Source organism: Ursus arctos, unplaced genomic scaffold, assembly GCF_023065955.2.
Source record: "Ursus arctos isolate Adak ecotype North America unplaced genomic scaffold, UrsArc2.0 scaffold_33, whole genome shotgun sequence".
Lineage (NCBI taxonomy): Eukaryota > Metazoa > Chordata > Mammalia > Carnivora > Ursidae > Ursus > Ursus arctos.
In genome coordinates this window covers 6,257,435-6,284,088 of record NW_026623019.1, presented here as the reverse complement: position 1 = coordinate 6,284,088, position 26,654 = coordinate 6,257,435, and the positions used below count along the sequence as shown (strand labels likewise).

At 42.8% G+C, this 26,654-nt stretch overlaps 1 protein-coding gene across 2 annotated transcripts in view; it reads right to left on the bottom strand.

Moving 5' to 3' along the window:
- GLIS3 (GLIS family zinc finger 3) overlaps positions 1-26,654 on the bottom strand; it is a 443,148-nt gene that overhangs the window by 265,083 nt on the left and 151,411 nt on the right. For both annotated transcript variants that reach the window (XM_026519269.4, XM_026519265.4), the window contains exon 3: positions 23,282-24,401. In XM_026519269.4, the coding sequence (XP_026375054.3) occupies positions 23,282-24,401 (1,120 nt within the window). The remainder of the gene's footprint in view (positions 1-23,281; positions 24,402-26,654) is intronic.

Here is a 26,654-nt window from a genome sequence, read left to right as displayed (position 1 = left end):
TGTCCATCAATGGATGAATGGATAATGAAATCAACACACACACACACACACACACACGCATTGGAATTTGCTCAGCCATAAAAAAGAATGAAATCTTCCCATTTACAACAACATGGATGGACCTGGAGGGTATTACGTTAGGTGAAATAAGTCAGACAAAGAAAGACAAATCCCATATGATCTCTCTCATGTGTAGAATCTCAAAACAGAAACAACAAAAAACAAGCTCATGGATACAGAGAACAGACTGGCGGTTGCCAGGGGCTAGAGGTGGGGGTGGAAGAAATGGGTGAAGGGGCTCAAAAAGTTAAAAAAAAAAAAAAAAAAAGGAAAATACTGCCTAGATATTATAAATTGGCCAAAGTTGAAGGGAAAAAATGCCTGCTGTGGGCTGTGGAAAAATTCAAGCATTACTCAGGGGTAAGCAATCTATTGTTCATAGAGCCTGTAGTAAATGCTAGGGGCTTTACACATATTATCTCTTTTAGTTCTCACAAGACTATCTTCATTTTGCAGATGAATATAATGAGTCATCCTGCCAGTTTATGGCATAACTGAGATTTATACCCAAGTGTATCTAGCTACAAAGGGCACTTGCCCCTGTAGGAATAACACAGCAGTTAAACTATTGCCACTAGAAAAGACAGAAGTGTAGATATTGAGACACAAAGTCCTACCTAGCATAAATATGTTTTGTTTTGTACTGAATTACCCAAGTATTAATTCTGAGCTCCTTACATCCCACCCCTTCCTCTCATGCTTCCACTGGCCTAAGAAATGTATTGCTTTTAAAATCTTCAAAGAAAACAAATAATAAAATAAGATCTTCAAAGAAAAGGAAAAGGAGGAGAGGAAGAAAGGAAAGAGGGAAGGAAGGAAGGAAGGAAGGAAGGAAGGAAGGAAGGAAGGAAGGAAGGAGCTATCGTAGAGGGACTGTAAATGCATATTACTAAATGAAAGAAGCTAATCTGAAAAGGCTGTGTTCTGTATGATTCCACCTCTATGACTCTCTGGAAAAGGCAAAACTATAGAGATAATAGCATCAGTACTTGCCAGGAGTATGCAGGAGGGAGAGATGGAGAGAGCACAGGCTGTGTCCAAATCCACAGCACCCACACCACCAAGAGTGCGCCCTAATGGACACTATGGACTTAGGAGATTACAATGTGTCCTTGTAGGTCCATCTCTTCAAAACCTGGATGTTGATAACGCAGCAGAACGTGTGTGGAGAGAACAGGGGCTTCATAAGAACTCTTTGTACTTTCCATTCCATTTTTCTGTGGACCTAAAATTGCTCTAAAAAATAAAATCTACTTTTTTTAAAAAAAGGTAATTATGAACTCTAGAGAAAACAAAATCTGCTCAGAAAAGGGCACTCACAGTTCACTCTATAGCTCAGCCAGGGTCACATCCAGGTTTTATGGAGCCTGACGCTTAAACAACTGGGGTGGGAGGGCTGTGAGAGCAGGCTCTTTAAGAAAAGAAAAACACTAAATCAGAAATAAATTTGATTAAATCTCAGAGAATTTCTAGCTTCTTTGTTAAAAATAAATGAATGAATGAATGAAATCACAGAGTAGTATCCTTGATCTGCAGTTATTGGTCGTGGGGACTACTCCCTCCGTGAGTTGAGGAGTCATCAGAGCTACCACCTGGCCCTCTAAACAAGGCTGAGGGAGGGGGAGGGAAGAGGCAGAGATGTGGTGAGGGTAAGGCAGCTTGTAAACTGACGGAGGAACGGAGACAAAGGGTGGGGTAAGCTAGAAAGAAGTCACTCATCGCTCTATGGAGAGGGTTCTGTCTGCAGAAATCTTTCTTCCCAGAGGGACCCACAGGTCTGGAGAGCAGCCCATCTCCAATGTATTGGGCAGCAGCATCTGCTCTTAAAACGTCCTGCCATCCAGAGCCACTGGGGACCAAGGTTCCCTCAACTATAAATTAAGAGACAAAAGGTGGGGCGCCTCAGGTGGCTCAGTCGGTGAAGCGTCCAACTTTTGATCTCAGCTCAGTTCTTGATCTCAGAGTCGTGAGTTCAAGCCCTGTCTTGGGCTCCATGCTGGGTGTCAAGCCTACTTAGAGAGAGAAAAGGAAAAGATTCTTCTCAGGTGAAGAGTAAAAAGGTGTGAGTGAGCCTCTGCTTGAGTGAAGACCTCTAACACAAACAAGACGTCAACCCTGTAAGAAGAAAGAGACAGAAACAAGGGCCGACATGAAATTCCGGGGTTCGGGGCTCACATGAGGGCAGAAGGGTGCACTCACCTGATGCTTTCATTACTTGCTCTTAGAGGTCAGCAGAGTGCCCTTCAGTGAGAAGGCAGGTGCAGGGAAGTGACTTCTCCCCTGACCACCTCCACCTCCTCCCTTTTCTGGTACTTATGATTGAAAATTTCAGAAATTAGTGGATAATCCAAAGCAAGATATCAGAGACTCTACCAGCATCACACAGTGAGCAAATATTTTGCCAGGAAAAATATTTTAGAAGAGAAAACACCATGGATGTGTGATACCCTGTTGTACTATGTGAAGCACTTTGCTCGATTTCAATGATACTCTCTTCATTCTATCCTGACTCTGATCAACATGGATAGTTTATTGGGATCATGTTCCAAGAACCCAGTGGTGCTGGATTTGCATCATCCCCCAAAGTAGCAAGAAGGCCCATCACCCAGTTAAGGCATGTGCACAAGCACACGCACACACACGCACACACACATGCACACACACACACAAATACAATTCTAAACATTAAGTTTCCATGTATCTGTGGGTCATTTCTGGGCTCTATTCTGTTCCACTGATCTACTCGGATGTTTGCTGTATTATTCTTACAGCTTTATGTATATAAGAAAAAGTTCACAACGTTTTAAAAACAGGGTCTCAGTATCACACCAAGAAGCCCACAGATTCTTCTACACAGCGGGACACTGGATGATTAAATAGGGAAGAGCCGGTGCAGTTGAGAGATATTAAAATAAATACAAATTTCTGTCTCTCAGAATTTGATTTCTCACTGAAGCTAAGGAACACATCCATTTTCAAGACTTTGTAACACTTTCTTCCTTAAATCCTAATTCCCTCTTGCAATTTTGAGTAATGACTGCCTTTTAAAAATCCTGCAGCAACACACAGAGCCATGCCATTCACTGACCTTGGAATATTCCTAATGAGATGTCCCTCTGTGATACAAGAATTACTAATGGGGGATGGGAATAATGAATGGGGGCTGTGGAAGATGAATGATATACCAGGGACACCGTTAACATTTTCCATGAGCAAGATCGATATGGTGTGTAACAGAAACATAATAAATCGCTTCATCAACTAACCCTCACCCCTGAAGAAAGCAACTCATAGGTTTGGCAGCAGAAGCCAGTACACAAATTACCCTGAGAGATTAATTGGATGTGAACGAAGGTCTCTGCAGCATTTCTTTCGTCCAACTGTATAGAGTACAACTTCTCCTTAGAACTAGCAGGATGGCTCTAAACTTAATCTAATTTCCAACTTATTGAAATATTCTGTCCTATCCCTTGCTGTAACATCATACTTCTTCACCTTCTTACTTTCTCTTTATAGTAAGAGACCATGATAGAAGTTGAGACATAAAATTACAGGGATCTTAATTCAAGTACAGAGAGACTCGTGATTCAATTTCCCCTCAAAGCTTACTCATTCGTCTTTCCAAGTTCACTCTCACGTACTGCCGAGAGACATGACACGAATGTGCTTGCTGAGCTCAAAGTGAGGGATGTCTCCATCCAGGGCAGAGTGTGATAACCCCAAAACTCCCACAACATGGACTCAGATACACAGTCCAAGTATGTTCGGAGCCCTGATGCATGGCAGACCAGGATGTGTCCCCAGGAGACACCTGCTCTACCCTGCTCTGGGCCACAGGCTGAGAGAGACACGTAGAGCTGAGGCCAGTCTGATGAACCCTCCAGAAACCTCAGGAATGAAGGATGACCTCATCTTCTCACCTTGGCTGTGACCTCATTGTCTCTCCAGTAGAAAACTGGACCAGTATAAAACTCTCCTTACTGGTCCGTGGTCTTGCTCCCACCATGCTTCCTAAATCCATCCACACGGCAGCAAAAGTGAGCATTTAAAACACAGGTGTGATCAGTTCCTTCTCCTCTTAACATATTCCAGAGGCTCCCCAGTGCTTTGAGATCAAGTCCCGAATCCCGCCAAGCAGCTCACTGTCGTCAGGACGCCAAGAAGACAAAGCCGCAGCTGTAGCGCTCCTGCCGCCCCTTGCTGGAGGTGGGCATGGGGGTGGGGTTGGGGGGCTGTATTCGTTCCTAGGGCTGCTATAACAAAGTGCCACAAACTGTGTGGCTTAAAATCACAGAAATTCAGTTCTGGAGGTGAAACGGCCAAAATCAGGGTGTAGGCAGGGTTTGTTCCTTCCAAGAGCTGCGAGGGAGGTCAGTTCTGTGCTCTCTCTGGGCTCCTGGTGGTTCGCTGGCACTCCACTCCCTGCCTCGGACTTCACATAGCCTTCTCCCTGTCTGTCTCTTCACCTCTTCCACAAGCACATCTGCCTTTGCGTCTAACTTTTCCCTTTTTACAAGGATCCCAGTCGTATTGGGTTAGGGCCCACCCTGAAGACCTCATTTTAACCTGATGACCTCTAGAAAGACCCTATTTCCAAACAAGGTCACATTCTGAGCACTGGGGATGATGATGGAGCCCTACCTTTTGGGGGGGACATGATTCAAGCCGTAACAAAGTCCTACTCTGAGAGGAGGCCTGCCTCTCTATGCCCCTTCCAGACCTAATTTCTATCGGTTTCTGTTTTGCAGGACACGTTAAGTTACCTATTAAATATAATTAGAAATATGTGACTTTATGTTTTAAAATGCTATTTGCGTTTCACCTCACCTCATTCCACAAAGAATTTAAATTGCTTAAAATGTGTTTTCACCCTCTAGTTCCTAATACTATTCTGGGTAAAAAATGATAAGATTTACAGCATAATAGAAAGAAGACTCTGTTGTGTAACTGATTAACTTGGGCAATATTCTCCCTACCTGCTCTGAGCCTCAGTGTCATAGCCTGTAAAGTAGAAACAATGAGACCTGCCCATTCTGCCTTCCATACTGAATTTTGTAACACATACTGTAAAGGAATGTTTTAAAAAGGTATAAAATAGTATAGAAAGGAAAGATCATGGCATTCTTACTCTTACTTAGTCATCTTTCTGTTATGCATTAGTAATAGACATCAGAGCTCCTATAAGAGAAACCAGAACAAGTGAAGTAGGGTAAATGTATGAGGTTTACATTGGCGAGCCATTTTCCTCCCATCTCAACTGGCCTCATTCCCTGCCAGGGCTGACCTGCTGGACCACACATTCTCCTAGTCACACGCTTATCTTCTTGCCTGCATTATGGTCCCTCAAAACTGATCACTCATGAAATGAGGACAAATAACTTCCAGAAAATGTGAGACAGTGTATCAGCATATATATTTTAAAGATTGTCTACAACAAAATAGGAATAAAAGATACCTGATTAATTAGGAAAAACAAGTAAGTTTTTTAAAAGCTCACTTCCAATACTTCTTGATAACATGGATCAGAGATACGTAGTTTTGTAGTAAGTGAAAATGTGCTTTTTCCAGAGTAATCAAATTCAAAAGACAAAATTACATCATCTTAAATAAAAGATGAAATGACTCTGTGTCTAATCAGCTGATTTTAACCAAAGGAATAAAATCAATGGTGTCTCTTTCTTCTAATTCAGCAGGACTCGAGTGGCCATTTTCACAAGTAAAATTATAGTTTTATCGCGTTTAAATGGTATAATATTGGGGGGGATGCAGGACACTGATTCTTGTAAAGCTTCCAGGCATAGAGAGCCACTTTACTCCCCCAGTGCTTCACTGTACAGCTTTAACTCACACAAACAGAAACTGCCCAATGGATGGAATTCCCTATGGCCTATGTACCTGCTGCTCCTCCAGGGACCGTGGGTTGTACAAGACCACAGGGCAGGCAGAATGGATGCTGTCCCCGGACGTGTGCAATACGACAGCCCGAATGAGACGGAACTAGGATCTGGGGCCCTAAGAAACAGTAGAGTATGGAATGGAGTAGACATAACTCATAGTAAGTCCGGGTGGACTGAAAAAAAAAGCTGTGGCCTAGGAGTCCAACAGACCTGGGTCCTGATTCGCCATCTAGTACTTATTGGCTGTAGAACCTTAAAGTCACGTGAGTTGTTCCCTCATTTTTTTTTTAAGATTTTATTTATTTATTTGACAGAGATAGAGACAGCCAGAGAGAGAGGGAACACAAGCAGGGGGAGTGGGAGAGGAAGAAACAGGCTTCCAGCGGAGGAGCCTGATGTGGGGCTCGAACCTAGAATGCCGGGATCACACCCTGAGCGGAAGGCAGACGCTTAACGACTGAGCCACTCAGGCGCCCCTATTCCCTCATTTTTAAGTGGAAATGAAAACCACAACCACCTTTTCTACCTCCGAGGGTCACGGTGAGAATCCAATGAGATTATGTGTGGGACAGTGCTTTGTAAACTTGACTTAGCAAATGAAAGACACGATCTTCTTGGATAGGGTTCAGCTTCCTTACAGGCTGTCTCAAACAATGAAAACTCTTTCTCTTGGAGTCCAAAAGTAAATATTCAAATATAGCTGTTCCTACTTAATGTTATTCTGTCATGAACATGGCAGGCTTTTCCTTATCCTGCACAAACCACACAAGGCTGCTTTCATTTGTCATCGTCTTAGTATCATTGCCACTAGCCCTTCTGTATAAAATATCTCCAGACCAAGTCTTGACTCAGAAAGTCTCCTGGGCGGAACAGGTTGGGTAAGCAATTGGTGTCTTGTGTTTATATGTTTCTAGGAAAATAATGTAACTACTGATAATTATACCTACTGTCTTCCTGCTGAAGATCCAGAAAGCTGTTTGTTTTTAAACTGCTTCTAATTAGCTGATTTCAAAAAAAAGTTTAATGGTATAAGCACTGCTGGCTTGACACAGATCTACAAATCTCAAGCTTCTTTTCGTTTTTCTTATCAACGTTGGGTCATAATGGGAAGAGAACTCCCTTTCCTGTTCATCAGTCGTCATCTCTAGTGCCATCTTGGATATGAAAAGTGCACCCTTTCTACGATTTATTCTAAATGGAAGAGTGAAATGAGTTTCACTTCTACAATCAAGAGGCAGAGCATCCAAGTGCAAAGTGCACTGCAAAGGCGGGCCTCTCCATTTCCATTATTTTTTCAGCACACTATGGTTTCATTAGGAGAAGTGAAATCGCTGAGAAGTTAAACACTGAAGGGATTATTCTCACCTCAGGCTAAATTCCTGGCTTAGAAGATCATGCTCTATCACTTTGGATGCTTCCCCATCAGAAGAGGATAAATTCTATATACAACCATTCTTCTAGGACCAGGAACCAACCCTCCATTTATATCACAATTTCTATAAAAAAGGAAATCTCAGTATCAGCTAGGTATTTGGAAACACAGCCCTTCCTACTATAATTTTGGACACATAAAGGATTGCTTCTTCATCAGCTAGCAATCTGAAGTTGCCCAGGTCATGACCGGGGTCCTTGATGAGGCCAGGGAAGAGGAAGAGGCTCGTACAAGCTCTCACTTGGCAATGCCAAGTGACATGGGTTTGTTTTTGTTTTTTGTTTTGTTTTTGGGTTTGTTTTTTTTTTAAGCCAAGTATCGGTGTTTTAGGCACTGGCTGTAATCTCAAAATAACTGCCGTCTTTGCATAAATAAGGCTGGTAAATTCAGTTTCCCCTAAACTCTGTGGTTCTCAACCAGGGACAATTTTGCCCTTCCAGGAGACACAGAGCAAATGCCTGGAGACATTTTTGTCACCATTAGGAGTGCAGGGAGGATGCTACTGGCATCTGGTGGGTAGACATCCTGCAGCTCAACATCCTGCAACGCCCAAGAGAGCCCCTCAACCCCAAAGAATTACCCATTCCCAAGTGTCGACGGTGCGAAGATGTGAAGCCCTGCACAGTACAGCTCGCTACAGCCCCTCTAACAGACAGTAGCTCCATAAAATATAGACCCCAATATTCAAGCACTGAACATGCTTTCTTTCAGTCACTGGAGGGAAACATACACACACAGAGCTTTTAAGCTCTGTTACGAGCTCCATTTGCTCTTCGCAGTTACCCTCAATAGCATAGAAAGAAAAAACAAAGGAAATGAGGAGGTGCCAGAAAGATGGAGGGGAGGTGGGAGGTAACAAGAGGGCAAATTAAACGTAAAGAGAGGAAAAAAGTCCCTATCCCTTAGAAGGATGTAGACGTGACCTAACACTTCAGTAAAACAAAAGAGGCATCCTGCTGGAGCCAGTGAAGTTTTATTGCCATCGACATGAACATCGTAAAATTTTCCAAAAGCTAAAATGTAAGGTTTTGTTCCCTAGCTATCATAATTCACAGTAAACAAGCCCAATACATGGTACACAAAAGGTTTTTCATTAAGTTGCTTCTATAGTAAGAAGAAATGTAATTGTGTGATCTTAAAATTAAAATTATTTTCACAGACTCATTGGGCTTCAGTGGCCAAGAACAGAGTCCCTGAACCTTTCACACAACTTACACATTTAGGATGTGAACTTGAGTAAAATGCCTGAGAGCCTCCAGCCGGTGGTCGTCTCCCACCACTCCTTCTTGGCACTTACATTCAGAGAGCAGGCTCTCGAAGTATAAGTCGGCCAAGCAACCAAGGAGGTGCACCCAGGAGCACAAGATACCATCAGTTCACTGAGAAATTAATTCATTAAAAGACAGAGTCTCAGCATCTCACTGTCGGAAAGGTAGAAAAAATACTCCCGTTGCTTTCTGTATCCTCTCAACACACACTGACCAAGAAGTCATCCGATCTGTTCCCGGACTCCTGGTCACCTCAATGGCACCCCAGTGGCAGAACTGACTTAATACTGTATCTCAGAGTGTCTGCTCACATACTCCGAAATATACACATCCTGTCACTTTCACCCCCTCTATTCAAAAGCATAAAACCATGATGGCAGAAACCTGCTTATTGTCTTGGAACATAACTTCCTTGTTTTCTGTCTGTCTCTCTTCTGGTCTGGACACATAGATGCAGTGTGCCATTGACAGGCCCACCTGGAACAAACTCTTCAACCCTGTCTTCTTCTCTTCAATGGCCTCTTAAAATTCTCATAGACCCAAGAATTTTAGGGTTCCGGTGGTTAGGGCAACATAACAATGCAGGGTCAAGAGGATACAAGGTATTTGGTAGAGAGAGTTCACCCACTCCTCATGGACACAGAAATACAAACATCAATTTTTTTCATGACTCTACTTCTCATTTCACTTTAAATCTGGTCAGCCCATCTCATAACCTTACATGCTATCAGTACACAGGTGACCCCAAAGTTGTACCAGTCTAGGCTTCTCGCATCTCCAGACTTGCCCTTTGGGATGTATCACGGGTTCCTTAAAATGAACGACTCTGAAACCAAACTCTCTGCTTCTTCCCCAGACCCTCCCAAATCACCTCAATCTCAGTTAAAGGCAACTCCCATCCTTCCAGATATGCAAGTCAAACCCTGGAGTAACCCCTGATCCTTCTGTCTCCCACACTCCATTTCCAATCTATTGGGAAATCCTGTCAGGTATGGCTTTTTCCAGGTAGCCAGCATGCCGGCCTCCACCACTGGACATAAGCAGGAAGACCAGAGAGAGCACTATTGTGCTGACCCTCCTCACACCAAGGCTGGTCCGCCTGCTTCTACTTCTTGTTCCGTTTCACTGTGCTCTCCACACAGCACCCAGTAACTATATTAAACGTAAGTCAGGGCACCTGCGTGGCTCGGTCAGGGAAGTGTCTGCCTTTGACCCAGGTCATTATCCCAGGGTCCTGGGATCAAGTCCCGTGTCAGGCTCCCTGCTCAGGGGGGAGTCTGCTTCTCTCTTTCCCTCTGCCCTTCCTCCCCTCTTGGGCTCTCTCTCTGTCTCAAATAAATAAATAAAATCTTCAAAAAAAAAAAAAAAAAAAAAAAGGATGTCAGACTTTTTTTTCTACTCAAAACCATCCTCTCAGCCTTCCACGGCCCTGAACAATTCGGTACCCATTTTTTCCCCTCACCTCCTCTCTGTCACCAACTTGTTCACTCCACTCCAGTCACTCTGGACTCCTTGATGTTTCTAGAATATGTCAGGCTAACACTCCTCCCTCAGGGCCTTTGCACTTGCTGCTCTCTCTACCTGAAACTTTCTTCCTCCAGATATCTGCATTACTTATTATCTCCCCCACTAGAGTGTAAGCCCCAAGAGGACAGGGAGTCTGGGGTCTGATCTGTTCACTGCTATGTCCCTAGGACCTAAACGAGTGACTGGTACGAAACAGTTGCTCAGTTAATAGTTGAATGAGTGAAAGAAAGTTATCAGTGACCTTTCTTTCTGTTTGATACCTGAGGATCACTTCTAGAGACCACAGAGAACACGCACGCCTATAAGTAGTGAACAACCCCACATTAAAATGTAAATATAAACTGAATACTTAGCTATCTAATATATCTTTAAGTGAAACAATTATAAAAATAACCTTATTATTTTTTCCATAGGAACACAATTTTCCTTTATCAAACCAATGTCACAGAATAGAGATCCAGTTGTTGAATTTACAGAATACCTCTCTGAGTAAAAAATGAGGGACAACAAAATTAAAGTCTTTTAGAGATGGTCAGTATAAAGTTCTTTAGAAATGCATGAATTCTGTATTTAAAGAATTTTCTACTGTCCCCTCATTGCAGACACCTCCAATTAAGCCTGTTCTAATCTAGGCTAAGTGAGAATCCAACTTCAAGATTTCATTCCCAGGCACAGTTGTTTGACAAGGGCAGCAGGAGCCTGTCAAGACAATTGGCAGCATCATTCCTGCAGAACACAATGGGTTTTGTTTTTTTTTCTTTTTTTGTCATCCCCTATTACTCGCTGATGGTAATTAGCAAGCCAATCTTTGGAGGAAAAGCACAATCAGGCAACTAAAAATGCCTTTTATGAAACTCCTCCCTGAAAATAAATCACTGACACCACAAATGGGCAATATGGACCCTTAATTTTAAACTAAATGCCCATTGATTCACCAAGATCTTTGTTCCTGACTCTGTGGTCTAGTGAAATGCATTTTTTTCCCTGAAATTCTGAGCTCCAGAAAAGTGACAGTGACACAGCTGTTGATTTTGATTTCCTACCTCAATGGAGTAGGCAATTAGAGTGATTTCTCCGTGATTTGCTCAAATTATACAGCGCCCTCCCGGACTGCTGCCATCATAAAGGCGCCATTCCCTGGATGGAGCTTAACCCCAGGGCTACCATCGAACACTGGCCTTCCTGGAGCCCACGGCAAAGCAGGCTCAGGCGGACCAGACGGCACAAGCTACTGGTGTCTGCCGCAGCCATGGCTGAATGCTCTGGGCTGGCAGCAGCTAGAGATAATGACAAAAAACTCAACCCGTGGCCCCCAGAACCTGAATACTCCCCACCTCAGTTTATGCTGCAGTTTGGGGTTTTCAGGGAAAAACAGTGCCTGTCTCCCTGCCACAGCTTTGTAACAACTCGTATCCCGGCACACCCCCCACCAACACCTTCGACAAGTTTCGACAAGTGCAGCTGAATCACTTGAGATGGGCCAAAAGGTCAGGGCCCTGAAACTTTGCCAGCCTGATTATCTCAAGCCACTGGAAAGCACTCCATGTATTTCAGAGAACAGGTAGACTTTCCACCACACAAAAGCAGCTTTGTTTCTGTATAGGTGACGCCTCCTAATTAGAATCCATGATTTTTTTTATGGTCACTCCCGATAAGCTTGTTTGCCCAGCTTCATTTTCCTAAAACACTTTAAACGTTTCTAGGAAGAGTGAACGTCGGCAGAACACTGAGACAGGCCTTGAACCTGGGCTGCGGTATTGCATGATGTTTACAATTTGTCATCCTTGGGGGTAATTCTGCAAGCTTAAACACACCAAAGGACATATTATAAAGAGCCAGGCAATTTCATTTTGTTTGAATATATTTATGGAAATGGACCAAAAGCGTCCATAGAGGCACATTGTCATTTTTTCCTTGAGTGTCGGCCAGTTCATGACCAAAAGCAAGCATTCAGAGAATAGAAGAGCATTTATGACCACACTGTGTGTATCAAATAAGCTGCTTTATGAACAGATGGGGAATATTGTGTTTCAGGGTCTTAGTAAAATAGCCCTTCACACCAAATTTCTGTTCACAATGGTGGATCTCTCAGTGATTCATTTATGACCTTGCCCTTGATAATGAGCAGATTTCCCTCAAGGGTGAGTGCCTGTGGGACATGAAGACATCATACATCCTCATGACTTAGAAAGATGACGAGCAGTAGGGAATTATGCACCAAGAACATGTAATTTGGACAAGGTGGGAAAAACTGAGTAATTCACTCGAGATAACAAGAGTTTTCCCAGCAGTGGTGACTGTATGGCGATGGAATCCTTGGAGAGTAAATAAAAAAATGGTTGGGCTGAGAAACATTTACTAAGTTGAAAAGCAAGTTACAGGAGCCAGCGCTGATAAGAAAAAAGAAATGGTCTTTAACAAAACCACTTTGATGACACAGGGTCGCCACTCGTGGAAAGCTCCAAGATCAAAACTGAAATGCGTCTTCCTTTCAAGGGGAGACAGAGAACCAGGATAAGTCAGTGGTGAGCAGGGGGGCACTCCTGGTCTCCCCCAGCAGATACACGTTCTGTGTTTAACTTCCTCCTGCGCCACACAGAAAGACCACACTTCCCAGCCTCCCTTGCCTTTAGCTGTGGTCATGTGACTGAGTTCTGGCCAACGGGATGCAGTCAAAAGTACAATGAGTCACTTTCAGACCTGGCTCCTAAAACTTTCTGCATAACCCTCAACATCCTATCTTTCACCCTGGATTCAGACTGCACAGCCATTAGACTGAAGGATCCTGAGTCACTGTACGATCATAAGCTGTATTAGAACATGAGAAAGAGAGAAGCCTTTATCATACCAAGCCACTGAGATTTGAGACTGTCTGTTACAGAAGTTAGGTTATCTTAATGTATTATAATTATGCTTCCTTGTTAGCGTTCGCCTTTTCAAATATCATGCTATTGCCTGAGTAATCTCTCATCTCATTCTCAAGCACAGTGATTTCAGAGCCCTGCAAGAGCAATGAAAAAAAATTAATTTGTTTTCAGGTCAGTGGAACACGGGTTATCCATGGGGCAAAAAAATGGTTGGCACCATTCCCTGAGATGTTAGGGAACAAACCACCCTTCTGTTTCCTATAAGTTAACTCAAAAAATATTTTATTTATTTTTAGCTTTTTATTTTGAGGAATTTCAAATCATCACATAAGTAGTAACAACAGAATAACGAATCTCCACGTATCCATCACCTAACTCCTAGTATATAGATATACAGATATATATCTATATACCCACATATACAACACACACACACACGCACAGATAATAGACACGTATGCATGTGTACATATTTGACGTCTACAATCTGTTCATCTAATCATTGAGCTGGGCACTGTGGGCAGGACTCAAAGGGGAATAATCCTCTTTGAGAATGTAGTAGAAAGAACAGAGTGCAAACGTCAAACTCCATAAATCACTTGCTCTGAGGGCTACAGTGTGGATTAAAGTAATCTAGTAGCTCGGAGTTGGTAACATAGTTATTTTCTTCCCCCCTCCCATTTCCCTGAAGGAGTTTTCCTTTAAGAGAGAGTTTTACTGCTTCCTTCCTAGTAAAAATGTAGCTACCTCTGGGAGGGCCAGCGCACTGAGTCTTTCCTCAGCCGTTCACCATTTATATGTATGAATTTTATCTTTCCTGAAGTTCTTTCCCCAAAGCAAGACTTGAAAAGGTGGAGAGAAAAATAAGGAGAAAAGCGAGGGGCCTTGAGGCAACGTGGAAATTCTGAAGGAAGAAGAGAAAACAGTAGAGTCACCACAAACGTGACGCAAGACAAATTTCCGTGTTTGTCTAGGGTGGGGACCCCCATTCTTCCTTCATTGAAACTGATCCCCCACCCCCAAATCCATTCTCTTGGCTAACAAAGCACCATTTGATCTTTTCACTCTAGAAACTGTGACTGGGAAAGGAAGAAAGAAATAGCAGAAGAGAAAGAGTTTAGAAGTAGCCACATTTCTCACCAAAGGATGGGGATTACCACGCCCAATATCCATGCCCCAACTTAAAAATTAAAGTGCTTTCAAATAACACAGAAAAGAAATTATTCTGGAGAAAGAAGCCTGAGACCCTGCCTCGTAAGTTTTGAGAGCAAGACTTCACAGATGCCCCATCTGGAACCCTCTGGACACCTGAATCCACTGTGGCTGGGTCTAGGCTGTGCTCTCTGGTCACACAGGCAAATGGCCCAACCGTGGGAGGCTCAATCCCCAGGGGAGGTGAGTACTGCTAGAGCAGGAAGCTCAAGTAACAAAAGGTGAGTCTCTCCTTCCACTGCCTTCCCCACCCTAAAGAGGCCCCGGGCCCTACAGTGTTCCAGCCACCACCGCTGGGAATGGACGCCATTTTGGTGACAACTGATTTAATGTGTACTCCTCTAACCATCTCAAATATTTAGCTCTGTTCTGCAATAATTCAGTCTGAGCAGAAGACAATTCCAAAGTAAATCTTAGCAGTGGGGGGAACGTCTTGAAAGGGCTGACAGGCTCAGCATAATGAACACCCGTTCAGAGCTCTGTTTAACAGTACTCCACTCTCTTCACAGATTATGAAAAAGAAATCTTTAACTAATGGAAGGCTACTCATACACAGGATAATGTATGCGGCCTCTGTCCACATCTTAATCATTTGACAGAGCTGATCCAATAGCTTTGGTCTCCAGGCTCTCCCAGATTTAGAATATTTTTTCTTTAAAGTTCACCACAGAAAATGCTTTCATGCTTGTCTCCACTTATATGTTTCCCTGGCTGATCACTTGGCCTCAGAAAACTTTGTGTTTCGTGTGGTAGAGGCCAAGAGATATGTTCTGATGAAGTGTTAAACTACCAACTTGAAGAAACAATGAGATGGTGTGGGGGAAGGCCCAGTGTCATTTCACAAGCACGAAAACACTGTGCTTGCTAACTCAGTGGCTCTGCCTCCTAAGATTCTGTTTTTGTATTAACTGGATTTGCATTTGCATTAGCTAAGTGTGGGATTCTAATTTTCAAAACAGCATCCTTATTTGATAGTAAAGGTCCTTTGCTGTTGGCCCAAGGTAGATTCCCAGCCTCGCTTCCCTCCTGCCTAGTGTTGCACCATCTAACCACTTGGGAATTGTTTCTTTCAAGATGCAGTCACCTCCTCCAAGAAGCCTGCCCAGACTCTACACATAGCTGGAAGCTTCTTCCCGTTTTCACATGAAAACAATATGCACAGACCTCTTACAAAGCCCTTGCTTCACTCTTGTGTAAAGTAATCATTTACACATCACCTCTAGAAGACTGCAAGCTCCTCAAGGAAATGTCTCACTTATTTCTGTAATCCCCAGCTCCCAGGACACCGAATAAATGAATGAACATGCATCGCCTGGGTGGACACATCAGTGCATACACTATGTGGGGAGGACAAACCACACACCTGGGCCTTCCCAGGACCAGCCTGGGAAACACTGATAGCCCAGCGACACAGAACCCCTTTCAAAAGTCTCAAAAGTGTCCCTATGTACATAATAATTTGTACCATCACCCCGAGTTTGGAGCAATGACTCATGACCATTGCCCCTGCCTGCCCAGAGCCTGTCGTCTTATTTTCCAATTTCTCAACAATGCTGCAAATTAACTGGTTTTTTAATTCTTCAAAATTCTCCCTCAAAAGGATGAGTCATTCTCCCTACTCAAGTCCAGTATCTATGGCCCAAGAAAATAAAAGGAAATACTGTGCTGATTAAAGTAAGAACACACAGGTCTCATTCTGTTTTCTCACCAAATTCCTATCCACACCAACCTCCTATATAAGTGATGACGCTTATTAAACCAGCCCCTCTCCCCCCTGGATGAGGCTGCCCACAGTTTGAGCAGATGGGAAACCCAGCCTCCCCACCCAGGCCCTGTACTTGCCAGCCACATAGCCGCTGCCTGGGGTTGTACCATTCATTGTCTTACTGATAGCCTAGAAGCCCCGACTCGGTAATTATAGTAAAAACTAATAAACCTACAAGGAAAGAAAAATAAACATCTCTTTTCCACATCATTCTCCCCAGAGCTTGAAGAAAACACTTCTGAAAGATCAAAGAGAATCAGACTACCTCTTTTTTGGAAAAATAAATGTGTTTGGTCTTTCACTCCAACACTCAAGATTCTGTCTGGACTCAAAGATGTCAACACGACCAAAGGTAATCAAGAAATATTCCAAAGGTCACAAAAGACGTTTCTAATAAATTGCCAAACTAATTTCACACTGGTGCAGTCTGAATAAATGAAGAAAAACACACTTTAAAATCTATATGTGAGCAAACCTCAAAAGGTTTGAAACACATCCCCATAATAAGCTCGTTCATACAAAGACTTACATGATTCTTTCTGATTTTAAAAACATTATTTCGGGGCATAAAATTAGAGAAAAACCATAAAACAAATACAAACTAAAAGGAACATTAACCATCATGTAGTTAATGATTTTGCTGAATGAGGATAAAGCCTTCAAATACTTAACCTCTTAGGATTCCTCTCATTATCTATTGTTTTTCATTAATCCTGGAATCGCAGGGCGAAGAAACAGAAACCACAATTTGCTTTGAAACGTTTGCCCAAATCTGCTCCGAATTTATTTTCGGGACAAAGTTCATGAAAGCCCAGCTCTCCAGGTAAAATGGATTAAATGCCTTCTAAAGGGAAATAAAATTAAACCACTACCAAATGGAAAGCTTCTAAACTGTGTTTTGGGATGTGAAATTCGATTTGACAGACGCCTTATAGACTATGGTCGATGCTGCATCTGATGAGAATTTCTGCAGTTTTGCGTTTACCTGTACTAAGGGGTTTCTGATTTATGGTGACAAATATATCCACAGCATGCTGAACATGTATATACACAGATAAATATGCCAGTATCTCTTTCTTATGTAAAATCATTGGGAAAAAAATCTTGCGATTTAGTTGTTTTTTTTTTTTTTTTTAAATCATTGAGCTTGCATTAACTATTTGACAGACTGATGCCTCATGGGATCGGACTTGGAAGCTACACTCTCTCTGATCTTTACCAGATGTTTCGCTGGTGGTGTTTCAGCCTCAAGAGACAAAGAGGATATTAATGTTAATTTTATTTATTTAATCACATCAGGCAGATTTGATAAAAGGGAAAATTCAATATTTTGGTAATTTACCAACTCTTCAGAAATATCCCTGGTAGCAAAAATGTTTTGAAGATCATTTTATATTAAAAGCAGAAAGGCTGCATTGTATTCGGAAGACAGAACGCTCTACGTTACCTTTAAAAATGGGAACAACGTGACAGATTTGTCAGTTCCACTTTTAACTCAGGGAGGTGAGGAGGTGGTGATGACATATATTGCTCAGCACAGCCCCATCCCAACCTTTAACTGACTATTAATTGTAGAGAGAGAGTACTCAGAATAGGAAATGGACACTTGGTTGAAAGCCTTCTGCCACTACCAGAGTCATTCTATTATCTTCTTATTTCTTGTCTCTGAATTTTATTCCAAGGGAACACGAAATTACCCTAATCATTGTCAGGACATTGGAGATAATGAAGATGTACTCACTACAAAACACCGCCTCCCCACACCTTAAGTGAAACAACAGAGTAGCCTTTCACTTACTTAGAGTTCAATGTCAGAACGCGGGAGCTTTTAGAGTGCTAGTTCTCACCCCTGGTTTCACGTTAGAGCTGCCCTGGAAGCTGCACCCCACACCAATTACATCACAGGCTCGGGGTGGGATGCAGGTATGGGTCCTTTATAAAGCTTTTCAGGCAATTCCAATGTCAGCCAAGGTTGATAACCACTGCTTTGCAGGTGCTAAGTAGGCATCAGCCAAACAACTTACTAGTCTAAGAAAAATCATTTAATTTCTCTAGGCTTTATTCTCTCTCTCTCAAAAAAAAAAATTATATGTATGAGAGGGCGGTGGGGTGTTATCGATTTTCTTTTATTTTTAGTTAAGAATCTATACTTACAGTTATATTTCCAACAGGCAGCACAGCACAGAAAATATTCTAAGATACCCATGACAGCACTATTACTACCACCACGCTAAAAAGAAATTAATATTTTGCCATATTTGTTTCAGTTTTCTCACTCTTGGAAAAAAGATAAGGCAAAATACCCATCCCATTTCTTCTTACTTCTTTCCTCTCTAGAAGTATTTATTATTCAAAGGTTATTGATTATCCTGCCCACAGGAGTTTACTGTTTAACCAAGTAATTATGTATTTGCAACAACTATATAATACTGCTTAGCGTGTGTCTAAATATATATCAATTGTATTACACTGTATATTTACCTTTTGCATTTAATTTTTTCATTCAACATTGTTTTTTGAGATGTAGCCACATTGATACCTATTTACCTATCCATCCATCTATTCATCTATAGATAAAGAGATTTATACCTAGTTCATTAATTTTAAAATCCTTTATATTATTTCTTTAAGAATAAACCACAGTTTATCGATTTACCTCATCTATGGACAGTTAGATTATTTGGTTTTTTTTTTTTTTAGAAACAAAGGTACAATAAACATCTTTTTGCATATGGCCCTGCTACTATATACAAGAATTTCTCTAGCATAGACACACAGACATGGTTTTGTTGGATATGCTCATTTTCATCTTTACTAGATGTTCCCCAATTTTTTCCAAAGTGGTTACACCAATTTACTCTCGCCAGCAATGTTAAACTATTCCTCATTCTCTATATCTTCACCAATACTTCACATTATGAGAATTTATTAATTGTTGCCAATTTGAAGGTTGTGAAGTGGTAACTAATAGCTATACTTAGATAATATTTTCCTAAGGTCTCTTCTGGTCCTATAATTGTGGTCACCATATCAGTGCCAAGTCTTATCAAAATAACAAAATAAAGGATGTGATTTAAAAAACTTCTTCCACAGTTTACAATGAATTTACTTTTCCTCAAGAAATGTCTTACTTACATGGCTAACGCTGGCCCATGAACCCATAAATCAGGCCATAAAAGAGGAATGGGGACATGGCCCCAGCTCTGTATTTATTTTCTTGTATTCCATAATCCAATGTTACTTAAAAAGCAAACTGCCCAATCTTCTAGCCAAAGCAAATACTCTGGATTTTGCCAGGCAAAATGCCTGTGGAGAAATGAGTCAATTCATACAAAATTCAAAGCTGTCTTTGGTCAGTGACATTTTCGTGAAAATCTGTGGGTGGGTAAAAGTCTTGCAAAATTCCTTTTTGCTATTGGATAAAATTCATCCAGGAAAAATAAGCAAAATTTAAGTGGCGACCCGCATTCCCCCCAATTCCCTTATTAACACTCCCTAACCTCCCAACACAACTGCTTTCTATTGTGCGTGAAGGCAAGCCATCCATGTTTCTGATGCTGGCAATGGAACCCTCTCCCTCTGCTCATTCTGCTCCCATCAGATAGGCTTTCTCATGAGAAGTACTGGCAGACACAGTGGGCCTGATCTCATTCAGAACACACCTTCCTGGGAACTCGACCCAGGCGTTACACACTCCTCAACCTGATGGCAAAAGAGACCTACGGTAAAAACATTCTCCGTGTGTGCGCTATTGGAACCATTCCTATGGATACTGTTGGGGATGGTTAGTGTATAGCAATAATTTGGGATTATACTTTATGCTGTTCTTTTAGGACCGTGAAACAGGGGTTTGAGAAAGAAACAAAATCTGAGGCTCCATGACTTGTTCTGACTTGAGTATTTGAACCCTTATCACCTCAGAAAAACATAATAGAATTCAGCATAGTTATACTCAAAAGTTTTGGTTAATTCTGAGATTCATCAGTGTTGGGGTTGGTCTAAGCTCAGGGAGGTCTAAATGGAATGATTCGGCATCTAGAAATTGCTTTAGTTAGTAGACGGCAGTGAGTGGATTCAGGTATTTTTAATAGAATACTGCCATATCCCAGTTTCTGATTTAACCGAGGTCCGTCTGTCTGCCTGCCGAGGCCTTTACTTCTCGAGGCCCTTGCCACTGGCTGGGAGTATCTCTGTCATCAGGGCCAGGCCTGGAAAGAGAGCAGCTGGTTTGGCTCTCTGCAGAAGAATAAGAATGAGATGTACAGAAGGGTGGAGTTGTTTGGGTGGGAAAGAGAAAAGAAACCATTCTCTTCTTCCAGTAAGTTAACCAAATAATAAATTAGCAATCCTCCCCCAGTTCTGACACCTAGAACCCGGAGTGACCCGAATCCCGGCGTTCTGGGTGAGGCTGAGGGGTTACAGGCGCAGAGTCTGAGAAGGCACTCTCCCTGCATGAGACAGGATGGCGCGTCAAGGGAGGACATCAGCGCTAGTCTTTTACTGTAAGCAGGCTGTCGCTAAGCAGCCCCTTCACACACCCTTCTTCCACCATGACTTCCAGAAGCACATTGTGCTGCCTGTAGTCATGGTCACCAAACACAATTGGGTCATCACATCTTTCTTGGGTCAATAAGCTAAGTGAGTGAAAATGGTGGCTAACTCTAACGGTGGCTCACAGAAAATTAATAGCCGTGAAACATACGTAAAACAACAGTAGACTGGGTCCTATAATTTAAACTGCCCCGAGCCTCTGTAGCATGTGACACAGCCACAAAAACCCAAAGATCACTTCATGTCTCCAAAAGATGAATGTGGTCATTTTATTTGGCAATGATCTTGAGCTTTGAATCAACTACCATCAGATTTCAAAGCAGCGGGAGATGAAATATTTCAGTTTTAACAATTCTTTGTATCTGGATTCCAAGAGTGTAAAGATTGGTTTTGCAAAAGGCAGAAAATGCGTCTTTTCAGATGTACATGCACGTCAAGTATGATGTCTTCTCTCCCTGGACTACAACTTGGGGGAGGACTGCTAACCTTTCACAGAAAAAATTACCGCCCCTTAGCTATAACCCTACAAATCAAGCAGATGCCATATGGCAACAGAACAGTTTTACAAGACATAATGCTCCCACTATGTAGGTTTTATGTGAAAATGGACATCTTCCTACAAAAAACATACAGTCCCAAGACTAGAACTGCACCATTAGTCAGCTCCTAAGAAACCCTGTTTTGTATAAATACATTTGCACTATAACATGTATTATTTAATGCTTTGTGGGTCTAGATTTGATATGCTGTTATATCCAGCAATCTGAATTTTACAGGTTCCATCCAGAAGTGGGAAGTACGCAGACTAGGGAAGAAAGAAACCACCTTCCATTCCCATCCTGAATAATACAATGAAAAGCCAACCGGAGGCCTGCAAATATTCACCTCTCAGCTTATTCTTTCACTGAAATATTTCTATTTTTGACAGTCATCCTGCACTTTAGCAAAAGTCAACTTTATAAAGTTATATGCCATTGCAAAGTCTGGGAACAGTGGGAAAATGGGGAAATCCTATTGCACAAAAATTAATTTTGCAATGCAAAAAAATATGTTTTGGATAATTCAGGCCTTTATGTTTATTTCAGTAAAGCCAAATCCAGCAAACTATTTTCAGCCAGGATTAGTCAGAACTAAAAGGTTGGACTGTTTTCCCTCAGAGACTGAATGTCTTTCCTGCCTGCAACAGGCCAGTGTGTTCCAAACAGATTGAATGGAATTGCCTTCAATTGCTTGTCTCTTTCCGGCATTTTTAACGCAGAACCCTCCTGACAGAGGAAGGTTTTGCCGCCTGAAATGTAATTATTCTCTTCAGTCGTCTAACCTGGCATCTTCACAATGTATCAGCTTCTGGTTTTCCTTAAGAAAAATCACAACATGGGGCATAAGGTAACAGCAAGAAATGCAATTTCATTCCACCAGAGATTCTGAAAACTCTTTCAGAAATACCTACTGGATAGTGAAAAAGTGCTTCCAATACCTGCATTACAGCTATCAACCTGTTTGGTCTGCTTTTACATAAATCAGACAACTTGGCCAATCTGAAATCAAACATAAACATGGCCTAGATCCCTTTATCATCAAGACATACTAGAGTAAGAAGGGACTCTGGCCGGGGAACCACCATCCGAATAAGTCCGTTTTCAAAATGATTTATATGTTTCACGCATTCAGTGAACTGTAGCATATTCAATATCCAGAGAGTACCTACAATTCTCAGATTTTAACTCTGAAATATTCCTGTCCATCTAAAGTAATATAAAACACATGCTCCTCTCCTCTTCTTCCCAGAGTTAAGCGAGCTGTTGGAGATTGTGCAAAGTTGCCCTGTGATCCCAAGGGTGATGTCCTGCTTGTAAACCCTGAGGGTTTCTGTTAGGTGTGAAATGATTGCAAAATCATTTAAGAGTCCTATTATTCAAAAATAGGAAACTTTGCCAAGAAACAGAGACAAGTTCCAGGATCGATGTTATGAAAAGGGGAGGCAGGCGAGAAAGAGACACCATGCCCACTTCTTCAACACCCAAGGCACAGTGCCCTCTTGGTTCATCCTCCTTATACTTTTCCACAAAATTTCCTCTCCTTAAAATTCAGTGAGATCCTGTGAGATCCTGCCCCGTGGTGTCCCTGGGTGCTGTGATGCTGGCTATAAATCATTAACTAGTCTCACAACCCCGGCGTGTGCGGTGTGCAGGCATGTGGGTGTATGCAGCAACATTTTTACTAGCCAAGTTGCTAAGTGTGAGTTCCTTTCCAAATATCAGAACTACCCCTCCTCCAACTCCAGTACTCGCCCAGTTATTGGAGGGAAGGAAAAGGCCTGAATATTTGCTTTGGAAAAAAGCTAACACTTGCTGGTAGTGCAGCGTGTGCTCCTCTGCCCTGCGTGTTTCAGCCACTCCAAGCTGGTGCCTGGCAGGCGTGGATCTTCCAAGACTCTGGACGGTGTGGCGGTTCAACCTCCCTGACAGTATGGATCATGTACATTTGCAGAAGAGAATCTAGAAGTGCAGCGGGACCTCCGCCGCCAATAATTAAAGAAATCTTTCCTGTCCACGGGCTAAAGAGAAGTCAAATTTCATGGATACCTTAGACCCACATATATCCAAACCCCATGAAAGAAGAAAATGCCCCGATTTGTGGCCAAGTCTGGAAGACGCCACGCACCTTCGATGGGGCCCTGTGAACTTTAGTGGGAGACTCACCGTGCACTTGTTGGGCTTCTCCCCGGAGTGGACTCGCATGTGGATGAGCAGTTTATACCGGGCGTTGAACGGCTTGTACCTTCGAGGACAGCCAGCCCAGAAGCAAGTGAAGTCTTCCCCTTTGCGCTGGTCTATGTGAACCTTCTCGATGTGCCGCACAAGTTCCTCCTGCTGGTCATACAGGGCGCTGCAGTCGATCCAGCGACAGCAGTGTTTGCCCCCAACGTCCTCCATCTCGCCATCCTCCTCCAGGGCAGCCTGGGAAAGGGCCAGCGGCTGGGCACGGGCCACTAGCTCCTGGTGGTGCAGATGGGGGTGGGAGTGGTAGGGGGGTGGCGGGCCTTGGGGGGGTGGTGGCAGAGGAGGCAGAGGAGGCGCAGGGGGCAGGTCCAGGGCACCGCCCGGGAAATCATCCAGGCGCTCGGTCTTCAGCAGGCCACCCGGCTGGCCGTCAGGGTTGGGCAGGCCATGCTGCACCACCATGTTGTTGACCAGCCCCGGCTGGAGGCCCCCGTGCTCCAGCTGCTGCATGCGCTCATACTCCAGCACGCCGTCCTCGCCATAGGCCGGGAGCGCCAGGCCACCGCTGGCCACCCGCACGCCCTTCTGGCTGCTTGGTACCGAGCATGGCTGGGGAATGCAGCTGCCACGCACCCCCAGGAAATGCCCGTAGACCTCGGGCTGCGGGGACATGTTGGCCGGGGAAGCCCTCGACCCGTTGATGTAGGCGACCAACGACGTGGGCGATGTGCGGATGATGGTATTGAAGTCTATCCCAATGCCATCGGACAGCGGGGACAAGGACAGTGCTCTCTTCTTGGAGCGGGCTGAGTGGGACCTGGCCGATGAGTGCCGGGGGCTAGGGTAAGGAGAGTGGCTGTTTTCCATGCTGAACAGGTAGGACGGCAATGAGTTAGAGACGCTATTGCTGGACATGGCTGTCCCAGGAGGAAGGCTAAGGAGGTCCCCTAGATCAATGCCATTCTGGGAGCTGTGGCTGGAGGAGAGTGACGGGAGAGCCCTGTAGCCATGAGACCACTCTTGTTTCACGCTCAAGGCTGACTGACTTTCTGTCAGACTCAAAGTTGTGGACGCCAAAGACTCACGAGAAATAAGGGACCTGGAACAGCAGCCAGAAGGGAGGAAAAAAAAAAAAAGAAAGAAAGAAAAAAAAAGACAAACATTTTAGCAGGATATGGATTGCTTAAGAGCTAAAAGAACACTGCATTGACAATCCCTTAAGTATTTCCCCTAATTACATTCTCGGCTAAACACACATTCTTTGGCTAAGATAAAACCCAAGGCTTTTAGTTCCAGGTAAATAACATTTTACCAAGAAGGACAATAGAGGCTAATGCTCAGTGGAATAATAAAACAAAAGATCTATTGTTATAAATAATCTTAATACTTTAATGATAATAAATAGTCCTTGCTTTATTTTTAAATATCTTTTTTAATGTCAGGGGGAAAAATTAGAGACCAGGGAATAATTATTGATGCCTGTCATGGCAAACCAAATAAGCAAGTATTTAGTAAGCACTTACTGTGTACAGCATACTACAAATAAGCATTGCAGGGAATACAAGTCCAAACAGAGCCTCAGCCTTTGAGCAAAATCTATTTGGTTAAGTAAAACGTAAACTGATGATTAATTTGAAAAAAAGTATATCCTCCAAGTCAAAGGGTCATCCAGGGGACCCAATAATAAATTCACAACTTCATTTACCTGATGAAAGGAATTCTAAAGATTTCTTTAAAAGATAGTAACTTAGTCGGTAGTTAGTCACAGCATCAAATCGCCCCAGGAAAAGAAAAAATACAAACAAAATACAGCTACAATATAGAAGGGAATGACAGCCTGAGATCAAGTCCTATGCGGCATAACGCATTTGGGCCTTGCAGGGTTTAATTACGCTTGCTAGTTGGGGGTTTTCCACGAGTCCCTCTACTGAATCCGAGCAGATTTGGACCAAGAAGAGATCTTTCCCTTTCAGGAGTTCACTCTCGCAGTGATTTGTCTCCTGTTCTCCCTACGCTTCACAAAGCATGCCCATGTGTCACAAGATTTACCTGCATATCAAAATGGCTTGTGATGTATAGTCTAGCCACTTTAAAATTCGTCTTGCTTTACTATGATATCATTGCCTTAGACATCATTGAAAGCAGAAGCTACATCCCTTGGATGTAAATTTGTCACAAAGAGGCCAACTATCACTCACTACATTGCCCAGTTCAGACATAGTATGGATCACGAAAACCCAGTTTACGCATATGTGCCTGCGCCGGCTTTCTACAGAGAACTTTTTTTCCGACCAAAAAAAATAAATAAATAAAATAAAAATAATTAACCAAAACAAAATATTAAACAGAATGTCTATCTTCCCAGGTCCTTCCAGCTGTTATCAGCAACCTGTTGCAAAGGAGCGGAGGGAAGAGAGAAGCATCACCATCCCATCTGTTCCTCTTACTCCTCACAAAATGGAAGACAGGAACACTGTCTCCTACAAGCATGAGCTATCAGCAAGAAAACATCTCAACTCTCAAATGCACACTATAAGGCGATAGATAACACCGTTATCGATGTGATGTTTCCACCGAGTCAAGTAATGTTTACCAATGACAAACACAGCAGGAATTTACATCCAGTTGCCCCTGACACAGATTTTTTTAGCCATCCCCACTCTTATATTAGGGCTGAAGTCCTTTTGCAAGCCCCGAAGTGGTTTCTGAACCATCTGTTTTTTAATTCCCCGTGGACACTTTCAATTATTTTCCCAGCACACCCACAGCAGGCAGCCCTCCCTGCAGAGCTCAGCCGAAGGCTCCTGGTGATGGGATGTCAAGGGCCTTTTGGTCCCTTCCCCAGGGAGATTCAGGAATTGCTCTCTGACCCAAGTCAAATCAGTAGTCGTGTCACATATGAGGCGAAGACAACTGACTTTGCTTTACACCCTGAGGTTGAGGTGGTTGATAGAACATTCTCAAATGGTACATTTGCCTGGTCACTGTCATACTGGAGCATTTCAGATTTTTAAGCAGTGAATATCAGGCAGAAAGTATTCTACCCACCTGCATATACTTTGCATATGAAATTATATTCTTTAGTTTGAGGGCAGCCTACAGTGTGACACGTTCATCTGTTCTATTGTCGAGAGATATTTCTTATTTTTTCCCAATTACACCGAACTATGGCTTGATTTAAATCTGATCATAACCGCATGCAGACACATCCTTTAACTCCTTGGACATCTGTTTTCTAAAACATTTACCATATACTTTCAGAAAGCAAATTCTATAGCCTCTTCACAATGGCAGTAATATGAACAGAGAACTCTCTCTTCTATCTCAAACACCTAACACGAACCCAACTTCC